The 18,675-nt window shown below is 47.8% G+C and overlaps 1 protein-coding gene across 2 annotated transcripts in view; it reads right to left on the bottom strand.

The window, feature by feature from the left end:
* Positions 1–8,878: 8,878 nt before the first annotated feature.
* TSPAN15 (tetraspanin 15) overlaps positions 8,879–18,675 on the bottom strand; it is a 47,769-nt gene continuing 37,972 nt past the window's right edge. The window contains exons 5-8 of one of the 2 annotated variants that reach the window (XM_039871990.1): positions 17,286–17,402; positions 11,857–11,904; positions 10,329–10,445; positions 8,879–9,707 (exon numbers count right to left, since the gene is read on the bottom strand). In XM_039871990.1, coding sequence (XP_039727924.1) covers positions 9,558–9,707; positions 10,329–10,445; positions 11,857–11,904; positions 17,286–17,402 — 432 coding nt within the window. In that variant the 3' untranslated portion in view covers positions 8,879–9,557. The remainder of the gene's footprint in view (positions 9,708–10,328; positions 10,446–11,856; positions 11,905–17,285; positions 17,403–18,675) is intronic. The other variant, XM_039871991.1, reaches the window with a different exon arrangement.

Raw genomic sequence — 18,675 nt, 5'->3', positions numbered from 1 at the left:
TGACTCCTCCTCTAACAAAGAGTTATTTCTAAGGGTTTTTTTTTTTTGGATTGCTCTGGCTCCCACATAAGACCCTCAGATCCTTGTATAATCTTCCTTGGAGATTTAAGGTGGGAGCTGTTGAAGTATGTGGAGCCCAGTCAAGCCCTGGCCAATATTCTCAGCATGCTGGCTCCCCTTCTGGATGGGAGACCCTGTTCTAGGCCTGGCAACACAGGCCGGGGAACTTTGAGTGGCTCTTCTCACTGAGTTGGTTTCTAAGACTCTCTTTCACTGCCGGTAGGGTCCAAATGATTCTGAGGGGACCTCCACTGTCTTGTGCCAGAGGCTCCTCACTGTTGCCCAAGTCGGCATCAGGGGGACAGTCAGGCCAGTCGTGGAAACCCCACCCAGGAGGCTGAGCCCCCACCAACCCTTCACTAATGGTGTCTTAGTCTGGGTTGTGGCTAGAAGCTGCTACAAAATCTGTCTCCAGCACAGACTTAGTTTCTTAAGTTTATGCAGATATTTTTCTATTTTCAGTGACTTCACTGGGTTTTTCTTTGGATATTGGAAGGGGGAGGGGCAGCCATGACATGTTCACTTTGGCAGATGGAAGAAAGGACACAGTAGCAAGAGAGAAGGAGTGGGCAGCACAGCTGTGGGCAGGGTGACAGGTGGCATTAAAGGGCATCCTTACATCTGGCATGACCACCCCCTGAGCCATCACACTTGTAAATCCTTAGATTCTACCTCTGGAGAGGAGTAAAGAGAGGCCCAGAAAAGGTCAAAATTTTGACCAGACTGACAGACTGACAGGGTGGTGCAACATCCCCAGCCTGGCCCTCTGAGATGAGTATGTAGGATACAAGGGACCCACTGAGTCCCAGAAGGCTGGCCCAGCACAGATGCCACATGCTTCAGGCCATTTCCATTCTCTCAGTCAGCACTTGCTCATGGAGAACCCACCGTGATCTGAACACTGAGAGAGACAGTAGTGCGTAAAGCAGAAAAAAATCCTGCCTGCCGGTGGGGGAGACTAATAACATGTAAAGCAAATCAGTAAGATAGATATACATTCAACGACTACTGTGTTATGATTGTTGCTTGTTAGTATGGCCTGCTCAGTACGAGGGGCCAGGGCTTGGGCGCTGAGCGCTCACACATCAATAACTTGACATGTGTGGTTTCATGTCACCCACAGTGACTCACCAGGCCAGGTGGGGGTGGTTATCCTCCTTTCACAAAGGAAGAGACCATCCTCCAGAACCCAGGTGCCCACACAGCTCATTCTAGCATTTAAATCCCGGCCACCCTCCCAAGCCTCATTCTAGCCCCTTCCATGGCTATCGAAAAGCCAAGGCTCCCTCTGGTGGTCTCATAATGTCTGGCGCTGAGGCTGTGCTGGTTGAGCACCGTAAGGGGCTTCACCTGGGATCTTGTTTGGGATGGGGGCCGGGGCAGGGAAGGAGGCACTACCAACAGGTGATCCTGGTCAGATGCAGGTGGAGGACTTCACATCCTGGTCCTTCTCTTTATCCCACTAACTGGCCTCTCTTAAGCCCCAGTGTTCTCACCTGAAAAATGGCAATATTAAAGCACTTGACTCATTGCTGTGACAACTAGATAGGACGAAGAATAAAATGCGCTAAGCGGAGTGCCCCCCCTCACACACATAGTCAATAATAGTAACCTATTACTATTGTTAGTATTGGTCTCAGTGTCCTAGTCTATATGAAACAGGGATGGAAAAGTGTCATCTATGCCTACTTCCTAGAATGGTCACTCGTTTCATGATTATGTATTGAGCAACTATTATATACGGGTACATATAGTATATTAGGCTCCCTCACTTTGCGGCCGGCTTCTTTAGGGTAGAGGATAGGAGGCACTCTAGCTGTGCCACAATGGGCCCAGGTCTGCGGAATGGAGAGGATGTAGTTTTAGTGCAGGGTTCCAAGCAGTGGGCTGGTAGCGCCATCTAGTGGTTATATACAGCCATGCCAGGAAACTTGTGCCTTCTGTCTTCCTGGGTTCTCAGGACTGAAAATCTGGGAAGCCAGAACTCTTTGCCAAAACCAAAAGCCCCATAATGTTTCTGGGCACTTCCTAGGCCCCAGGCGGGTGGTAAGCAGGGCAGGGCCTGGAGCCAGGCTGTGGGGTTGCTGGCAGAACCTCTTGGCATACAACTGACTAAACCAGTCTGGCCTCAGTTTCCCTCATCTGCGAAATGGGTAGTCATAAAATAAGTCCCTCCACACACAGAATTGAAGTGAGACTTGGAGGAGATGGGGAGAAGGGAATGTGGAAGAACTGAGAGCTGGATCTCTCTGGTGAGATGATAGGTAGGACCGTGCGAGCTAAGAATGAGCTGGGTAAGTTCAGGGACCTGCTGACTGGAGTGAGAGTCCAGGGATGAGGCTGGAGTGATAGATAGGACCTCAACGCCAGGCTAGCACAACGCGGAGGAATAATGGCCTTGGAGTCAGACTTGTATTCAAATCCTGGCTGTACCACTGCCTGGATGGCGGCCCCTACACACGTTCCTTACCCCTCCTGAAAATGTTTCCCTTTGTGTAACATAGTTATTACAAATCATTACGGTTGAGCACATAGCCAATGCACAACAAGCATGACAAAGGAGCAGTTGTTACTTGATTGACTGTGGCACAGTGGAGAGAAGGGGTGACCCAGAGATCAGGAGGCTGGAGTTCATGTCCACCCCAGGTCCCAGAATGGCTCAGCACTTCCTAATGTTCAGTCAATGAGCGTTGGCCCCACTCACTCCCTGGATTGTCTAGGACAAAAGCTAGGGCTTGCCTGGCTGTCAGGGTTGCTTGGGGTTTATCTCTCCATAGATAGTATCTCTCCAGCTCATTCTCATTCAACAACTCTGATCTGTTACTATGTGACAGGCACTGGGCTAGGTGCTGGGGATACAGTGGGAACCAGACACTACTGTGCTCCATTCTAAATCCTCTTGGCCTCATACTTTATTTCATCCAGGACTGCAGAATCTAGTTCTTTGAGCAGGTGCAAAGGGGCAGTGCCTTACCTCCTGCCTACTCTGGGACTCCTCTGAGGCCAGGGTTTGAAAAATACCTGCTTGGTACTCATGCATCCTAAAGTGCAGGAGAGTTAATAGGAGCTAATGGAAAAACGTTTCCTCTCTTTCATTGCCTGGGTGGAGAGTTCATTCACAAGCCTCTTCGAGGGGTCCCAAGGGAGTTAGCAACCCCACTGTGATGGCTGATGCAATAATGCATTCTTACAGTAGCTTTCTCTCTTTCCTTACTTTTTTCCCCTTGTTCCTCACTCCTGCTCCCTGGGATCACTTCCCAAATAAATTATCTGTATGAAGCATTTGTCTCCAGATCAGCTTTCAGGAGAACCCAAGCTAAGACAAGTAGAGACAGAAAATAAGCAAGATAAGTAAAGCAAATAGCAGTTACGTAACAACACATGCTAAGGGGAGAAACAAAGCTGGGAAAGGAGACAGGGAATTAATTAAGGAAGGAGACTGCAGTTTTATCAAGGGTGACCAAGAACAGTCTCACCGAGGAGGGGACATTTAACCAGATGAAAGTGAGAGCCAGCCATGCCGACGTCTGAGCGCAGAACACTTCAGGCAGAGGAAACAACAAACCCAAGACCTGATGCATTCGAGGACCATTCAAGTCGGACTCCAAGGTCTTCAGCCTAAGCGACTAGAAGGCTGGAGTGGTCGTTCCTTGAGATGTGGAAGACAGTTGCAGGGGTGGCTTGGAGCGGACTATCAGGAATCGGTATTGGAACTTTTAGGTGTGAGCTGTCTGTCGCTATTAGACATCCAAGTGGAATGCTGAGCAGTCAGTGGATATTTGAGTCTAAAGGAGAAAGGTCATTTGGGGAGTTTTTAAAACCATGAGGTCGGAGGAGGTCACTAAGGGAGTGAATATAGACAGAGAAGACAGACGGGGCCCTTGGATGCGAAGAGACTGGGAAGGGGAACCAATACCTGAGACTGAGAAGAGGTGGCTTCAAAAGGAAAAGAAAAACCAGGCAAGGTTTCTGTCTTCGAAGAAAAACAAGAAAGCATGTCTAGGAGGAGAGCGTGATCAGCTGGCCAAGGGCTGCGACAAGCCAAGGAGAGAAGGAGAAAACATTGGACTTAGCCACAAGGAGGTCACTGGTGGTCTGGATAAGAGCAATCTGGGTGGCAGGGTGGGGACAAGAGTCTAATTAGAGAGATGTGAGAGTGAATGAGAGGAGAAAAATCGGAGACAGTACGGACAAAGTGGTTGCTGTGAAGGAATGGAGAGGAAGAGGGGTGTGACTAGCTGGGTAGTAGGACCGAAAGAGGTTTGCTTGCTTGTTTGCTTGTTTGTTTTCAGATAGGAATAGCTTATGTATATACTCATGTGACTAATCCAGCTGGTTCTTCGAGATCAGTAAAATTGATAAACACCTGACCAAACTAATAGAAAAAAGTCAAATTATCAATATCAAGAATAAAAAGATGTAATCACTACAGATTCTATAGAAATTAAAAGGATAAAAACAAAATGTTATGAATGACTTTATGTCAATAAATTTGACATCTCGGGGAAACGTACAAATTCCTTGAAGAACTCAACTACCAAAGAAGAAATAAATAAACTTGTATCCATCGAAGAAATTGGGTTTGTAGTTAAAAATTACAAAAAAACCCTCCAGGCCTGGATAGCTTCATGGGTGAATCCTGTCACACTTTTAAAGAAGAGATAATGCCAGCTCTACATAAACTCTTCCCAAAAGTTGAAATGAAAAGGAAGTCTTCCCCACTAATTCTATGAAGCCAGAATTCCTCTGATACCCAAACCAAAGACACGAGAAAACCACAGTCCAATATCCCTCCTGAACATAGGTGCAAAAAATTCTAAACAAAATTTTAGTAAATCCAACCCAACAATATATTAATCCAGGAACACGAAGTTGATTTAACATTTTAAAACCAATCAATGTAATTCACCATATTAACATATTTTAAAAGATGCAGAGAAAGCATTTTACAAAATCTAACATCCATTCTTGATAAAAATTCTCAGTAAACTAGAAATATAAGAGAACTTCCTCAACCAATGAAAAACCTACATCTACCATACTTAATAATGAAAGACTGAATGCTCTCCCTCTAAGACCAGAATAAGACAAAGATGTCTCCTCTCATGCTTTCTATTTGGCATTGAATAAAACAGAATAGAGAATCCAGAAATAAACCCACACATATATGGACAACTAATTTTCAACAAAGGTGCAAAAGCAACTTGGTGGAGAGAGATCATCTTTCAACAAAGGGTGCTGGAGCAAGTGGATATCCACATACAAAATAAATGAATTTCAATTCATACCTCGCACCATATACAAAAATTAACTCAAAATGGACCATTGACCTAAATGTAATTGTTTTATACAACTGTAAAACTCTAAAACATAGGAGAAAACCTTTGTGACCTTGGGTTAGGCAAAGATTTCCTAGATATGATATCAAAGGTACAATGCACAAATGAAAAAAAAATGGATAAACTGGACTTTATCAAATTAAAACTTCTGCTTTTTATTTTGAAATTAATTTTTATTATGGTGACATTGGTTAACAAAATCCAGTAAGTTTCAGGTATACAGTTTAACAGTAAGGCATATATATATTGCATCGCGTGTTTACCGCCCGTAGTGAGATTTCTTTCTGTCACCATATATTTGACAAAACTTCTGCTTTTTAAAAAACACTGTTAAGAGAATGAAAGACAAGCCAGAGACTAGGAGAAAATGTTTGCAAATCATATATTTAATAAGGAACTTGCATGAAGAATATATAAATAATTTTCAAAACACAATAATAAGAAAACAATACAATTTTTTAAAAAAGGTTTAAATGGATGTTTCACCAAAGAAATTATGTGGATGATGAATAAACCCATGAAAAGATGCTTAACATGATTATTAAGAAAATGCAAAGTAAAACCACAGTGAGATATCATCACACGCCCATTAGAATGACCAAAATTTAAAAGAGCAACCTACCAAATGCTAGCAAGGGTGTAGAGGAACTGATATTCCACACTGCTCCTGGGGAGAGAAAATCATGCAACCGCTTTGGCAGCTTCTTAAAAAGTCAGACATACACTTACAATATGATCCGGCTAGTCCACTCCATGATAGTTCCCCAAGAGAAATGAAAGTACTGTTGACCCTTGAACAACATGGATTCGAACTGCATCGGTCCCACTTACATGTGAATTTTTTCCAGTAAATACAGTCAGCCCTTAGCATTCAAGGATTTCAATTCTGCAGATTTAACCAACCACAGATGGAAAACAATTATTTTTGCATTCCCAGCCACAGATTCCCACCCGTGGATTCCTAACTGGGATTAAAAATAATGCTTTGGCCCCTCAGTTGGTTGAATCTGAAGATGCTAAGGGCCTCCTGTAGTTAAGTTTTGGGGGAGTCAAAAGTTAGTCTGGAATTTTCAACTGGGGGGGCACTCCCAATCCCTGTGTTGTTTGTTCAAGGGTCAATCGTATATATCCACATAAAGACGTGTACATGAATGTTCACAGTAGCTTTATTTGTAATAACAAAAACAGCAAATAGAAACAATACAAACGTCCATCAATAGGCAAATGGATAAATAAACTGTGGTACATCCATACAATGAAATACTACTCAGAAATAAAAAGAAATAGACTACTGATACATGTTACAAAATGAATGAATCTCAAAATACTTATGTTAAATGAAAGAAGCCAGACCAAGAGAAGAGTACATACTATATGAGTCCACTTACAAAATACAGAGTAATTTAGAAAAACAGAAAGCAGATCCATGGTTGTCTCAGAATGGGGCAGGGTGTTGGTGGGGAGGGTTATAAAGAAGGAATTCTAAGGACAAGAGGAAAATATTTAGGGTAATGGATATGTTCATTATCTTGATTGTGGCGATGGTTTCATTAATGATATATTTGTCACTTTAAATATGTGTAGTTTATGTTAAGTATACCAGTTTATTTCGAAAAATAATTTGGGGAACATTGTATTTGGAATTTTTGTACAAAGCCAGTCTTCCTTAATGCATTTTATTGTTGTTTTTTTTCCTTGTAATTATATAACAACAAAGAAGTCCAAAATCAAAGCCCACAAATCATCTCTAGTTCCACAAATATTATGGGCTGCACTGGTATCATCATTTTCTGTGTGCCATGGTGTATGATGAGGATTAGTTTTGAAGGTCATTCTTCCATCCTTGTGAGACAAGTCAAGATCACGTCATTGGCTTTTAAGCACAAAGGGGTTTAATAGAAGGAGTGTCCCAGGCACAGGGCTGAAAAAGTCCTCTCTATATGCTCTGTTTTGCTTTCAGGACTAGTGAGTGGCTGAGGTTTGGACAAAAAGAAAAGTGTCCACCGGAACTCAGCCATCTGAGGGCACCAACCCATGATCCTTGGTCCACATAAGCATCAGTGTCTGGTGTCTGTGCGTGGTGGTGGAAAAAGGGGGGACAAGGTGACCAGAAGTTTCCAAGTTCCAGGGTAATGTGACTTTGGCTAAGCAGACTCATCAGTGCAGTCCCAAAGCCCTCAGTGCCTCTGCATCCTGCTGCCCCAAAAGCGGCTGCCTCCCCCTTAGCACAGAGAACAGCTAGAGCCAGAGAGCCCTGAGGCCACTAGCCAGACACAGAATTTGACCTGGCCTTGTGTCCAGGTCAGAATGGGAACCAGGCAATGGCTCTAGTAGTAGTGGCCGCAGTGGCTAAACCATGAAGACAGCTGCAAGAGGGGCTACAGCTGTCCCTGGCTTGGGATACTGAGTCCCATGTGTCCACGTGAGGCAACAGAGCAGAGGGGCTGAGTGCCCCGTGAGATTCTACCTGGGGTCACGGCATGGGTTGGTCAATTACCAGCCATGTATCTTAAGCAGGTTACTTAGCTGCTCCGAGTCAGTTCTTCCATCAATAAAATGATGATAGCAAGAATTACCACATACGGTTATGAGGATTCAAGGAATTAATATCTGCAAGATGTTTAGACAAGTACAAGTTTAGACACAAAGTTGCTCACTGATGTGTTTGCTGTTGTTGCATTATTCTACCCTTTTGAAAATCTCTCTTGTGTCCCTTCCTACACATCAGACAACTCAGGCTTTTATCCATGGCAGACCAAGATCTGACCACTTAACTCCTGGGTGTGACAGACATTTCTCTTAACACCTTTAGATTAAGTTCTTCAGGTTTGGAGTTCTTGCTGTTTTATTTCTGATGCCCTGGCTACAATAACCTCATAGAAAATCTAGAACCCAAGTCTCGGGGCAGGAAGGCCTGGGTGGTCCTGCTGTCTCCAGCAGGGGGCAACCAGCACCAGGCTATGCTTGGCATTATGTGGCCTTCTGCTGGGGAATAGTAAGCTGTTTACTGTAGGAGGGAGGGTGGCTCTGGTTCTGAAGTACAGGGTGGATTCGTGTGCACTGCTCCTCCCCGGACCTCTGATTTTACTAGTTCCCATCTGTCTCACTTTCATAGGAGCCTCATGCCATAGGTGGCTTAGCCTCAGTCTGCAAAATAGGTATTGTCACCTCTGCCTCCTCCCCTGAGGTTTCCCACAAGTAAATTCCTAGCAGGAAGGACAGACTCCAGGCCCAGCCCACCAGCACAGCTGGGAAAAGCCATTTCCGTAAGTAGCAACACGGAAGAATGGGAGAGGCTGTTCCAAACCTGGAGCAGGCAGCCTCGGGCCAGCTGCAGATCCTCCCAGGCTTCTGTGTCTCAAACTGTCCAAAGCCTTGGCCCCAGGGTAGACCCTTCAATCCTTCACCAATAAGGGACTGCCAAGCCCACATTCAGGCCTACCTTACCCCCTCTCCACCAAACAGCACAAATGAAAGACAAAAAAAATCAAGACTTTATTGTTTGATTAATAAACTGGTTTGGAGGGACAAGAGGAGAGGGTGTGGGGAAATACCCAGCTTTGATTAGTTAGAAACTCCTGTTAACTCTGTACAAAATGAATATTATAAAATCACATAAAAAAAAAAAACTGGTCAGCAAAGCAGCAGCCCTTGGGGAGGGTTCAAGGCACATGGAGGCTGAGAAATGGGGCCACTCTAGCCATTGGGGTGTGGCCAAGGGACTGGGGACCTGGTGGCTGCACCCCTCCCCTCCTTCACTATGAGGCTCTCCTCTCTCCCCACTTACGAATCACTACAAAACCGCCCACAATGGGGCATAAAGACCAGAGGCCAAGGCACTGCCAGAAATGAGGCATTCCTGAGCTGAATGCAGAGCTATCCCTCCCCTGGCTATAATCTAAGCCTGGGGAAGAGCCATCCTTATTCCCCACACCCAGTAATGTGGGCAGACACAGAACTCTGGAGCCAGAGAGGGCCTCAGGCTCTGCCCCGCAGGGAGGCAGTGGCCATGGGAGGCCTGAGCCGGCCACCAAAACAAATGCAGCCTGGACTTTGGTCAGTGCTGAGTGCGGGGAGAGGGGCCACCATCCTGTCCGGCCCCCATGACACGGTGCTGTCCCAGCACCGTCCTGCTGGAGGTGCTGCCCCAGGCTGGCCCTAACTGGGGTAGCACATGCAGCATCCCGTGCTTGCCGCCTCCACGCCAGACTTGGCCCCGGGCCCCAGGAGCCCATCGGTGACAGAGTACTCCATGATGATGTCTTCCACCCGGGTGATGTACAGAAACGTCAGCAGCACCCCCAGGAACTGAGGAGAAGGGGCAGGGTGGGTGAGAGCCTGATGGGGATCCGGGCAGCCCTCTCTGGCAGTCCCCAGTTTCCAGAAACACAGGCTGCCAGTCACGAGCTCTCATGGCACTGGTGACCTGGAAAACCCCCAGAGCACAGGCTTCTCCCCAGTACCCCTAATGCCTAAGAAGCCGCAGCCTGGGCCCTCCTCAGCCTCCCCCCGAGCCCTGCCACCAGAAAACCCCTGAGACCCTCTCTATGCCCCATCAGCAGAGGCTTCTCTGTTCTGGGATTCCTGTCTCCGCCCCAGCTATGCTACTCACCACTTGGGGAACCTCGGGCAAGACACTTAACCTTGCCAAACCTCAGTGCCTCCTCTGTAAAATGGCACGATAATAGTATCTACTGCACAGAACTGAAGGAGGCAGTGCGTGCGAAGCACTCAGAAGAGCTTTATAAGCAATGCTATTGCCATTGGCCCTCTCCCTCCAGCCCTCCCAGGGCGAGCCCAGATTGCTGGTCCAAGAGCCTTCTTCACCCCAGCCCTTTAAACCTCCTCTGCACTGTAATCACCAGCCACTTTATCTGAACCCACAGTTTGCTCACCACTCCTACCACCAGCTCCCCTCCCTGAGCCCACCTGGGGAAGCAGGATGCCCAGCAAGAGGCCCGCCATGATGGTGTAGTTGTCCATGAACCAGATGAGCACGGCGTTGGTGCAGCCCCGCACGTGGATGACATTCTGTACGACAAGGCGCTACACAGGGAGGAGCCTGGCTGAAGACCTAGGCTGGCAGAGCCCCAGACCCAACTCTGCCACACATTCAAGGTCCCTCAGCCTCTCTGGACCTCAGTTTCTCACATATAAAATGAGAAGTCTCAATGAGCAGTATTCTTCTCTAGAGAGCACTGGGAACATTGTGGTGGCACTTCCCGATGTCACAGTGATTGGGGTTAGGGACTGAGGGACTTCAGAGCAATCCTTCAGGGCAATCCTACTTCACAACAAGTTCCCTGCTGCCCCTTAGACGTCCTCCAGACAGTCATGTGGATGAAAACCCATCTATAATTATCTGAGCCAAAAGCCTAACTCCAGGCACATGTAAAAACCAAAGTGTTTTCTCTGTGGTTTTACTACACACCGAATTTTGCAGAAATACTTCTGTGTAAATTAAGAAATGATTATACTTCATTTTGTTCAGAACTTTATCAAGAATTGTTCATCCTTTTAAAAAACCATGTCAACTGCAAAAATAATGCCCATAGTACGCAAGTTGCCAACATAACACGCCCTCAAGGTAGCAGCTGTCCCTGTGGTGCAAAAACCTGACTGCATTGTCTTCTACTGCATCTACCTAATACCTGAGCATTTACATGTGAACTATGTTATACGGTTGTAAATTGTTTTATTTTATTTCTGCTTTATCTCGGTGAGATCATTACGTTACTCATTTTGAAATTACGTGTGTAGGTAGGTTACATTATGCAGGAATTTCATTTCGGGATAATAAATAGGGCATTACCAAGTAAGTATTATAAACTGGCCTTTGGGTCTGATGGCTTGAGAATCACTGCTGATCTATGGCTCTCCAACTCAAATGTGTCAGAATCACCTGCTGGGCCCCGTCCCAAGAATGTGTGTTCTAACAAGTTCCTGGAAGGAATTTTGCTGCTGGTCCTGGACGTCACTTGGAGAACCAAGTGCTCAGAGGCATCTCAAGTCATCATTATTTTTAGCTCTCTTCTCAGCTTCTCTCCTTGTCTAGGGAAGTTGCACAGGAAGCTGAGCCAGAGGGGATCCCCCAGAGGGCTCTCTGTCCTCCAGACTCCCGGGTCCCAGGCTGAGGCAGCCAGTGTGAACAGAGGCAGGCTGGTGCTGAGGGCACTGGGCACAAGGGTATATCTCACAGACAAGCCCACGGTAGGTGCTCAGCAAACCCCACAGGCAACCTCTCCCAGCCTGGGGGTTCTTTGCTCCCTGAGCCCTTCTGCGTCTAAGTAGGGGTGGAAAACCATGGCGGTCCCTGGCTTCTCTCCATAGCCAGGGATGTTGGGAAATCTCAGCAGCCAAGAGCTTCACCCCTAGGAATTTCCCCCCACCCCAATCGCCCTGGAGATGGGACAGGAAAAGCAAGCTTTCTGGAGGAAAGGGATTTCAAAGACATTACCTCCTTGTCAATAGTTCTGTAGCCGCACATAGTGTTGACAACTTCTGTCTGAAACAGAAATGTGTATTAGCTTACGCATGTCGCATACCCTCAAAGACACTATTATTCTCCCCATTTTATGGATGAAAGAACTGAGGTACAGAGTTGCACTGCCCAGTATGGATGGCCCTGGGATTCTCACACAAGCGGTCTGGCTTGAGTCTGCATCTTAACGTGCCCCCTCCAAGAAATGCTCAGGGAGAAAGTAGGAAGGCTAATTCCGTGGCACTTGGGTGGGCAGTCTAGGAACCCAGAGAAAAGCGTGCCTCCCCAGGCTCCCTGACTGCGGCCGTGCCAGAGGCATGGTTCTGTTGACATGATGATGCTCTGTCTCAGAGGCTGTGCTAGGCTGTTCTCGCTCCACAGGCTCTTCTGAAAGAAAACCTCAGACCACAGCCAGGACCCTGGCCAGCAGTGATTTACCTGAGGGCAAGGCCAGAGCCTTTGACCACACTTCCCTGCCCCTGCAGACCCCACCAGTGGAAGTGCCACCCCAAGCCCTTCTTGGGAAGAGTTGTTCTCAGTAATTCCCAGATGCTGATAAATCTAGGCACAGGAAAAGCTGAGGTCAGCCCTAGACCCCATCAACTCTTTTACCAGCAGGCATAAGTCACAGGGCTGGCAGAGGCACTTCCCATCATGTCTGTGGCCCTGTGTGGTCTCCTTCTATAAGATGAGGGAAAGCTAGATGCCCCAGTCTCATCCCTCCACAACTAAGTGAAAGCTGCTGTGGAGTCAGGGTGCCACAGGTGCCAGCAGTGATGCAGGAGAGCAGCAGAGTGGCAGTGTGGCCTCTGGCATCAAATTACCTGGCCCAGATCCTGCTCCGTCACTTACAAGCTCTGTGACTAGCCGTAGGTATGCTGCTGAGGGACTGGCGCATGGAGGCATTCAATAAGTACTTGTTTAATGAATGAATGGATGGATGGATGCATGAACGAACAGGCTCCTTAGTCTCTTCCATAAGCAACTGTGATCAGTGAACCCACCTCACAGGGCTATTCTGAACATAAAGTGAGATACACATATAGTGCTTATCCCAGGGCTGAGCACACAGAAGAGCACAGGAACGCTGGCTGGAATAACTTTGTTCACAATTCTGGCTTCTGGAAAGGCAAGGAAGGGCACTACTCTCCTTCCAAAAGAGCCAGCTGGACCTCAGACATCATCCAGATCAGTCTAAATGTCAGGGCCTGGTGTGCGGGCAAAATAACCTCCCTCAGGCTTGACTGCCCCCAGGTGTCCTCGGACCCAGCGTCACCCAGCATCTACTTAGCATCGGTAAGAGTTTCTGGTCCCTGCAGGCCATGACCATGACCCCTATAGAGAGGGTCAGGCTGGGAGAAGGTGCGTGAAAGCCTGATGGGAGCGGGTTCTTTCTACCTCATTTGTTCACTCACTCAGTCATCCACTGAACAAATACTAATTAACACCTATTATGTGCCATCTCTATTCTAGGTATTTGGAATATAGAGGAATAAAATAAAGTCTTTGCCTTCATGGAACTTATATTCTAAAAATGGAGACAGGCAATGAACATAATAATAAACTACATGATATGTAAGGTGATAAAAATAACTTCGCTCTTCACTGTGGTTCCAGCCCTGGAGGTGGGACCATGGCCCCTGCCCTCAGAAAGCAGACACACAGCTGGCAGAGGCTTCCCTTACATGAAGATTCCAGAACCTTTCCCTTGGCCTTGGGGTGGGGGTGGGGAGCTCACCTCCCCCTTCCAGGAGCAGCGCATTCAAGCCTGAAAGCGGTTGGGCAGGAAGAATTCTCTCTCCCTCAGGAGAGGGACAAATCCTACCCAAATTTCCTATAGGAAGTCTGGTATAAGACATTTCTTCTAAAGCCAACAGCTAAAGGAAAAAAATGACTTTCCCTGAAGAACTGGTGTGTTTTCTTCTGTTGAATAGTAATAGACTATATCTCCCTTTTACCTTTGGCTGCCAGGAAGCTCTGAGCCACAAGGCTCATTTCCAGTGAGCCTTATAGGCTTACAGATCAGTATTTTGTAGTTTTCTCCATCATCTGTGCCTCCTATTTTAAAATATGTTTTCCATGAAACTAATTTCATTTTTGATTTTAGGTTTTTATTCTATGTATTTCCTGTGTACTCATTCAGATCCTTAGTTAAACAAATAAGTTCATACACAAATGGAACAGATTCTACTGAAGAAGGAAACACCTGTTTTACTTTTAGAGAAAATTATTCAGGTGTGAGAGACATAGGGAGAGCAAGACAGTTTTTTCTTTTAGGACCAGAGATGACCCAGTCAGGTGACGGTCGCATCCCCACTTCAGAGTTCCCATCCAGATGCTAGCTTGAGATCCCATTTCTCTGCAGACGGCAGCCATGTTTATACTCCCAACCTGGACCTCTCCCCCAGACTCCAGACCCCTACATCTAACTGCCTGTTTCACACCTCTGCTAGAACACCACACAGTCTCTCAACTCCTTATGAGATGCTGACACCCCCAATCTGCATCGCTGCGGTCCTGCCTCTCAAACAGTGATAGTCCTGCCTTTCTTGTGGCACAGGCCAAATTCTGGGGGTCTTCGATTTCCTCTTTCACCTACCTCCCACACCTGATCTGCCAGCAAATCCTGTCGGCTTACTTGCACAACAGCCAGAATCTGACCAGGTTTTGCCACCTCCACGACTGCCCCCTGGCTCTAAGCCTGTGTCTCCTCCTGCCTGGAGCGGTGGGTGCTGTGAGGAGCCGCCCAGAACCCCTGTAGCTGCCGCTGGGAACACTGCCAGCAGGAGCCTTTAGGGGTCAGCCCCCTGCAGTGATTGTTGCATTTAGTTAATTTTATATGTCAACTTGACCAAGCTTTAGGGTCCCCAAATATTTAGCCAAACATTATTTTGTGTGTTTTTCAATGATATTAATCATTAAATCAGTAGACTGAGTAAACAGATTGCTCTTCCTAATGTGGGTGGGCCTCATCCAATCAGTTAAAGGCCTGAGAAGAACAAAAAGGCTGCCCTTCCCCTGAGTAATAGAGAATTCTTCTTGCCAGGCTATCTTCAGATCTGAACTGAAACATCAGCCCTTCATGGGTCTTCAGCCTGCCAGCCTTCGGACAGGGACCACACCATCAGCTCTCATGGATCTCAGGCCTTTGCACTCAGATTGGAACTAAAGCATTGGCTCTCCTGGGTCTCCAGCTTGCTAACTTACCCTGTAGTTCTTGGGACTTGCCGACTTTCATAATTCCATGAGCCAATTCCTTATAATAAATCTCTTTACACACACACACACACACACACACAGAGAGAGAGAGAGAGAGAGAGAGAGAGAGAGAGAGAGAGGAGAGAGAGAGGCATACATCCTATTGGTTCTGTTTCTCTGCTGAACAGAGCCAGCAAGTAAGTCCCTTCCTGGCTGGGATACTGTACTCATGAAATGCTGGACCTGTACTCATGCACCACTGCATGTGGGGCGTGAAGGCCTGGCCTCCCTGCCCCAGTATGGGGCAGCTCTGAGGGATCATTCCATAGATTCAGCTGAGGTTCCTACTGAGCCTGCATCATTACCCAGCTTCTCCCTCTGCCAAACCCTGCTTCTGCCACCTCTCTTATAGGTGTCAATCTTGAGAGCACCTCCTACTAAGCCTCCTGCTCACTAATCTGCATCTCAGGGCCCGCTTCCTGGGCAGCCTGACTGTGACACCTGGTCTGCTGCACTAGCACCTGACAAGACTCCCCACATCCACCTCTGCCCCCACAGCAGCAAAGGTGATCCTGGTAAAGCCACTCAGCCACTGAAGCCCTGTCACTCCCTGCCACTCAAGAGAACACCAAAGTCCTGACTGTGGCCTTCAGGACGCCCACGACTTCTCTGACTTCATCTGCTACTGTCTTTACCACTCCTACACACTCCACTCACACTGCTCCAGCCACGCTGGTCTCTGCGCCGTTTCTCATACACACCAGGGCAATTCCCACCTCAGGGCCTTTGTACTTGCTGTCCTCACTGACAGGAATGCCCCTCCCCCAGATATGCATGGCTTACTCCACTTTTTCCTTCAGGGTTTTACTAAGAACCCATCTTTTCAATGTCTAAACCGGTAATCCTCCATGCTCCTGCTTTATTTTTATACTCAGCATTTATCATTTAACATACTTTTTATTAATTTTGTCAGTTTCCCCCCACTAAAACATAAGCTCCATGTGGGCAGACAGTTCTCTGTGTGTTTGCTATACTCCTAGAACCAAGAACCACATCTGGCACATAGTAGGTCCTCAATTAATACTTGTTGAATGAACGAACGAACGAATGAATGTTGGCTTCCACATCTCGACTTGGACATTCAGGTGTCATTGCCCTGGGCGACAAAGTTCAGGATCGCCTCCCAGAGGCCTCTCTGAAAACTCTGGTCTCCTCCCCAGCACTGCCCTGCCCAGAGAGCTACCTTAAAATGGCAGCTAAGACTTCCAAACAAACTTCTCCTTCTGGTCCAGCTTTTTTAGGGCTAGTGCACTTAGCACTGTCTCTGACTCATGGACAAGGCCCCCACTCCCACCAGCAGCTGCTCAGTTTACAGAATTCGGCAGTGGGCACAGAATGGTGGAAATGTCAGAAGAGAAATTTTCCATGACTATTCAGAGCATGAGTAATTGTAAATCTCTCTGCCTCATTCCAGCCTAGAAACCAGGAGTTTTCTGGACTCATTAGTCAAATGCAGAGGACTGACGAAGCCTCTCATTTGTAAGTGCTGACTGCACAGGACAGCCTCCCAAGTGGCTAAAGGAGTAACAGAGCTGACAGGACCCTGCTGGGGAGAGGCAGAGGCTGGCATTTACATCTTCAGACCCCTTTCCACACACTTTGTTACTGATAATCACCAGGCCCTCAAGCCCAATGTCCACTGGAGATGCCCAAAGTGCAGGCCCTGCTCTGGCCCTCCAGCTAAGGCTACAGAGCCAGCCGCCCCTACTAAGCACCCCGGCCTCTCCCACGCCTCACCTGTCCTGTCCAGATTCCGGAGCACAGCTCTGATGATGGCTGCCTGCATTTCAGCCCAGCCCTATCAACTTTGGGCAAGACACCTAACCTGTTGGTGCCTCAGTTTCCTCATCTATGCAGTAGGTAAAATAATAGTACCTATCTCACAGGTTTGCTGATAGGACTAAATGAGTTAATACAACTAAAGAACCTAGAATAGGCCTGCAATGGTGAGTGCTCCATAAATGTTAACTACCACTCCTAATAAAGAGAAGGCCCCCCATCCCCACCCCCGGGTTTACCTTTTTCAGTAGCCCTTGAGGCCCAGAAAGTCTTGGCAATGACCACCATCTGCTGCTTACCCCACCACTCACTCCACCCCACCCCTGTCCTGAAAGACGAGCTAGGGTAGCTCCGGGAGCAGTGGGTACCGTGTTTCTGATGCAGCAGGTGTAGGGCACCCCACAGGCCAGGGGTCCAGGGGCATTGCAGTCGTGATACTGGTTTTTGCTCCAATCTTGGTAGTCTTCCCCGCCACAGCACTTAAACTGAGAGAGGAAGCAAGCAGGGAAGGGAGCTTCCATCAGCACCAAGGCCCAAGGCAGACAGCAGGAGGGGGCCCTGGTGGGAGACAATGCAATTTACAATGTGACTCACCCTGGCGGGGTAGGGGGGCTGCAGGGAGCACATGAGCCATACGTTGTCAGGTCAGAGCTCTCCACAAGCAGTGTGACTGCCCAGGAGGGTAGTGAGCACCCCGCCTCTGGAGAGGCATGTAAGCCAAGGCTGGGAAACCTCTCGGCAGACTGTTGGGGTAGAGACTAAACGCTGGAAGGCAAAGTCCTTCCCTTGACAAGGGGACTCCATCTTCACGTCTTCTGTGCAGGTGTCAGACCAAAGAAGCTGGCTTTTGAGTTCCTAGACGCTAGGATTCTATGGAAGCCCCTACCACCCAGCGGCTCCGGCACCACGCTGATCTGCTCCTCACCAGCCCCAGCGCCACCTGTCCTGCCCTTAGCGACAGAGCACACACCACTCCTTTCCTGCCCTGGGCTCAGGACTGGGTGATGGTAAGGCTCGTGTCATTTTCCCCTTAGCTTCGCACCTCCTCGCATCTCCCCCTGAAGTGGTGCCAACACCTGGGAGAGTAGTTACTCTGCTGGGGAGCGGTGTGCGCCAGGCATTCTTCTGGGCACTGGAGAGACAGAATGAGCAAAGAAACATGGCCCCAGCTCATGTGGGACACATTCCAGGGGAGAGAGACAGGCATGAGAATGACATGAAAAGGCTGGTGAGGTAGTGCTGCATGCCAGGAATACGAAAACACGGGAAAAGTGAGGGAAAAGGCAATTTTAGGTCAGGAGATCTGGAAAGTCTGCTGAGAAGACATTTAATTTGAAATACAAACGACAAAAAAGAGTCAACATGTGCAAAGGCCCGAAGCAGATGTCGTATTTCAGAAGCAGGCACAGAGGCCAGTGCGTCTAGAGCAGAGTGAGGAGGGTAGAGGGGATGAAGTTGAGAAGGCAGCACAGGCCAGACTGCATAGCCTTGTCAACGTGACTGGGATCATACTCTGAGTGATAGGAAGTCACTGGAGGGTTTAACCAGGGGACTGATACAGTTGGAGGTCGTGGTAGAAACACAAATCAGACACCTGTCCACTGTCCCCATGGCATCTTTTAGGCTATTAGGTTTTAGGACCTGGCGGTGTCTCTCTGTGGTGCAGTGCAAAGGGCATTTGCCTTGCAATCAGACAGATCAGAGTTCAAATCCTCACACCACCACTCCTAGCTGTGCGACTTCAGGCAAGTCGATCAG

The sequence above is a fragment of the Pteropus medius genome, unplaced genomic scaffold (genome assembly GCF_902729225.1).
Source record: "Pteropus medius unplaced genomic scaffold, Ma_sr-lr_union100, whole genome shotgun sequence".
NCBI classification, from domain to species: Eukaryota; Metazoa; Chordata; class Mammalia; order Chiroptera; family Pteropodidae; genus Pteropus; species Pteropus medius.
Note: the sequence above shows the minus strand (reverse complement) of the source record. Positions and strands in the feature narration are given on the sequence as shown.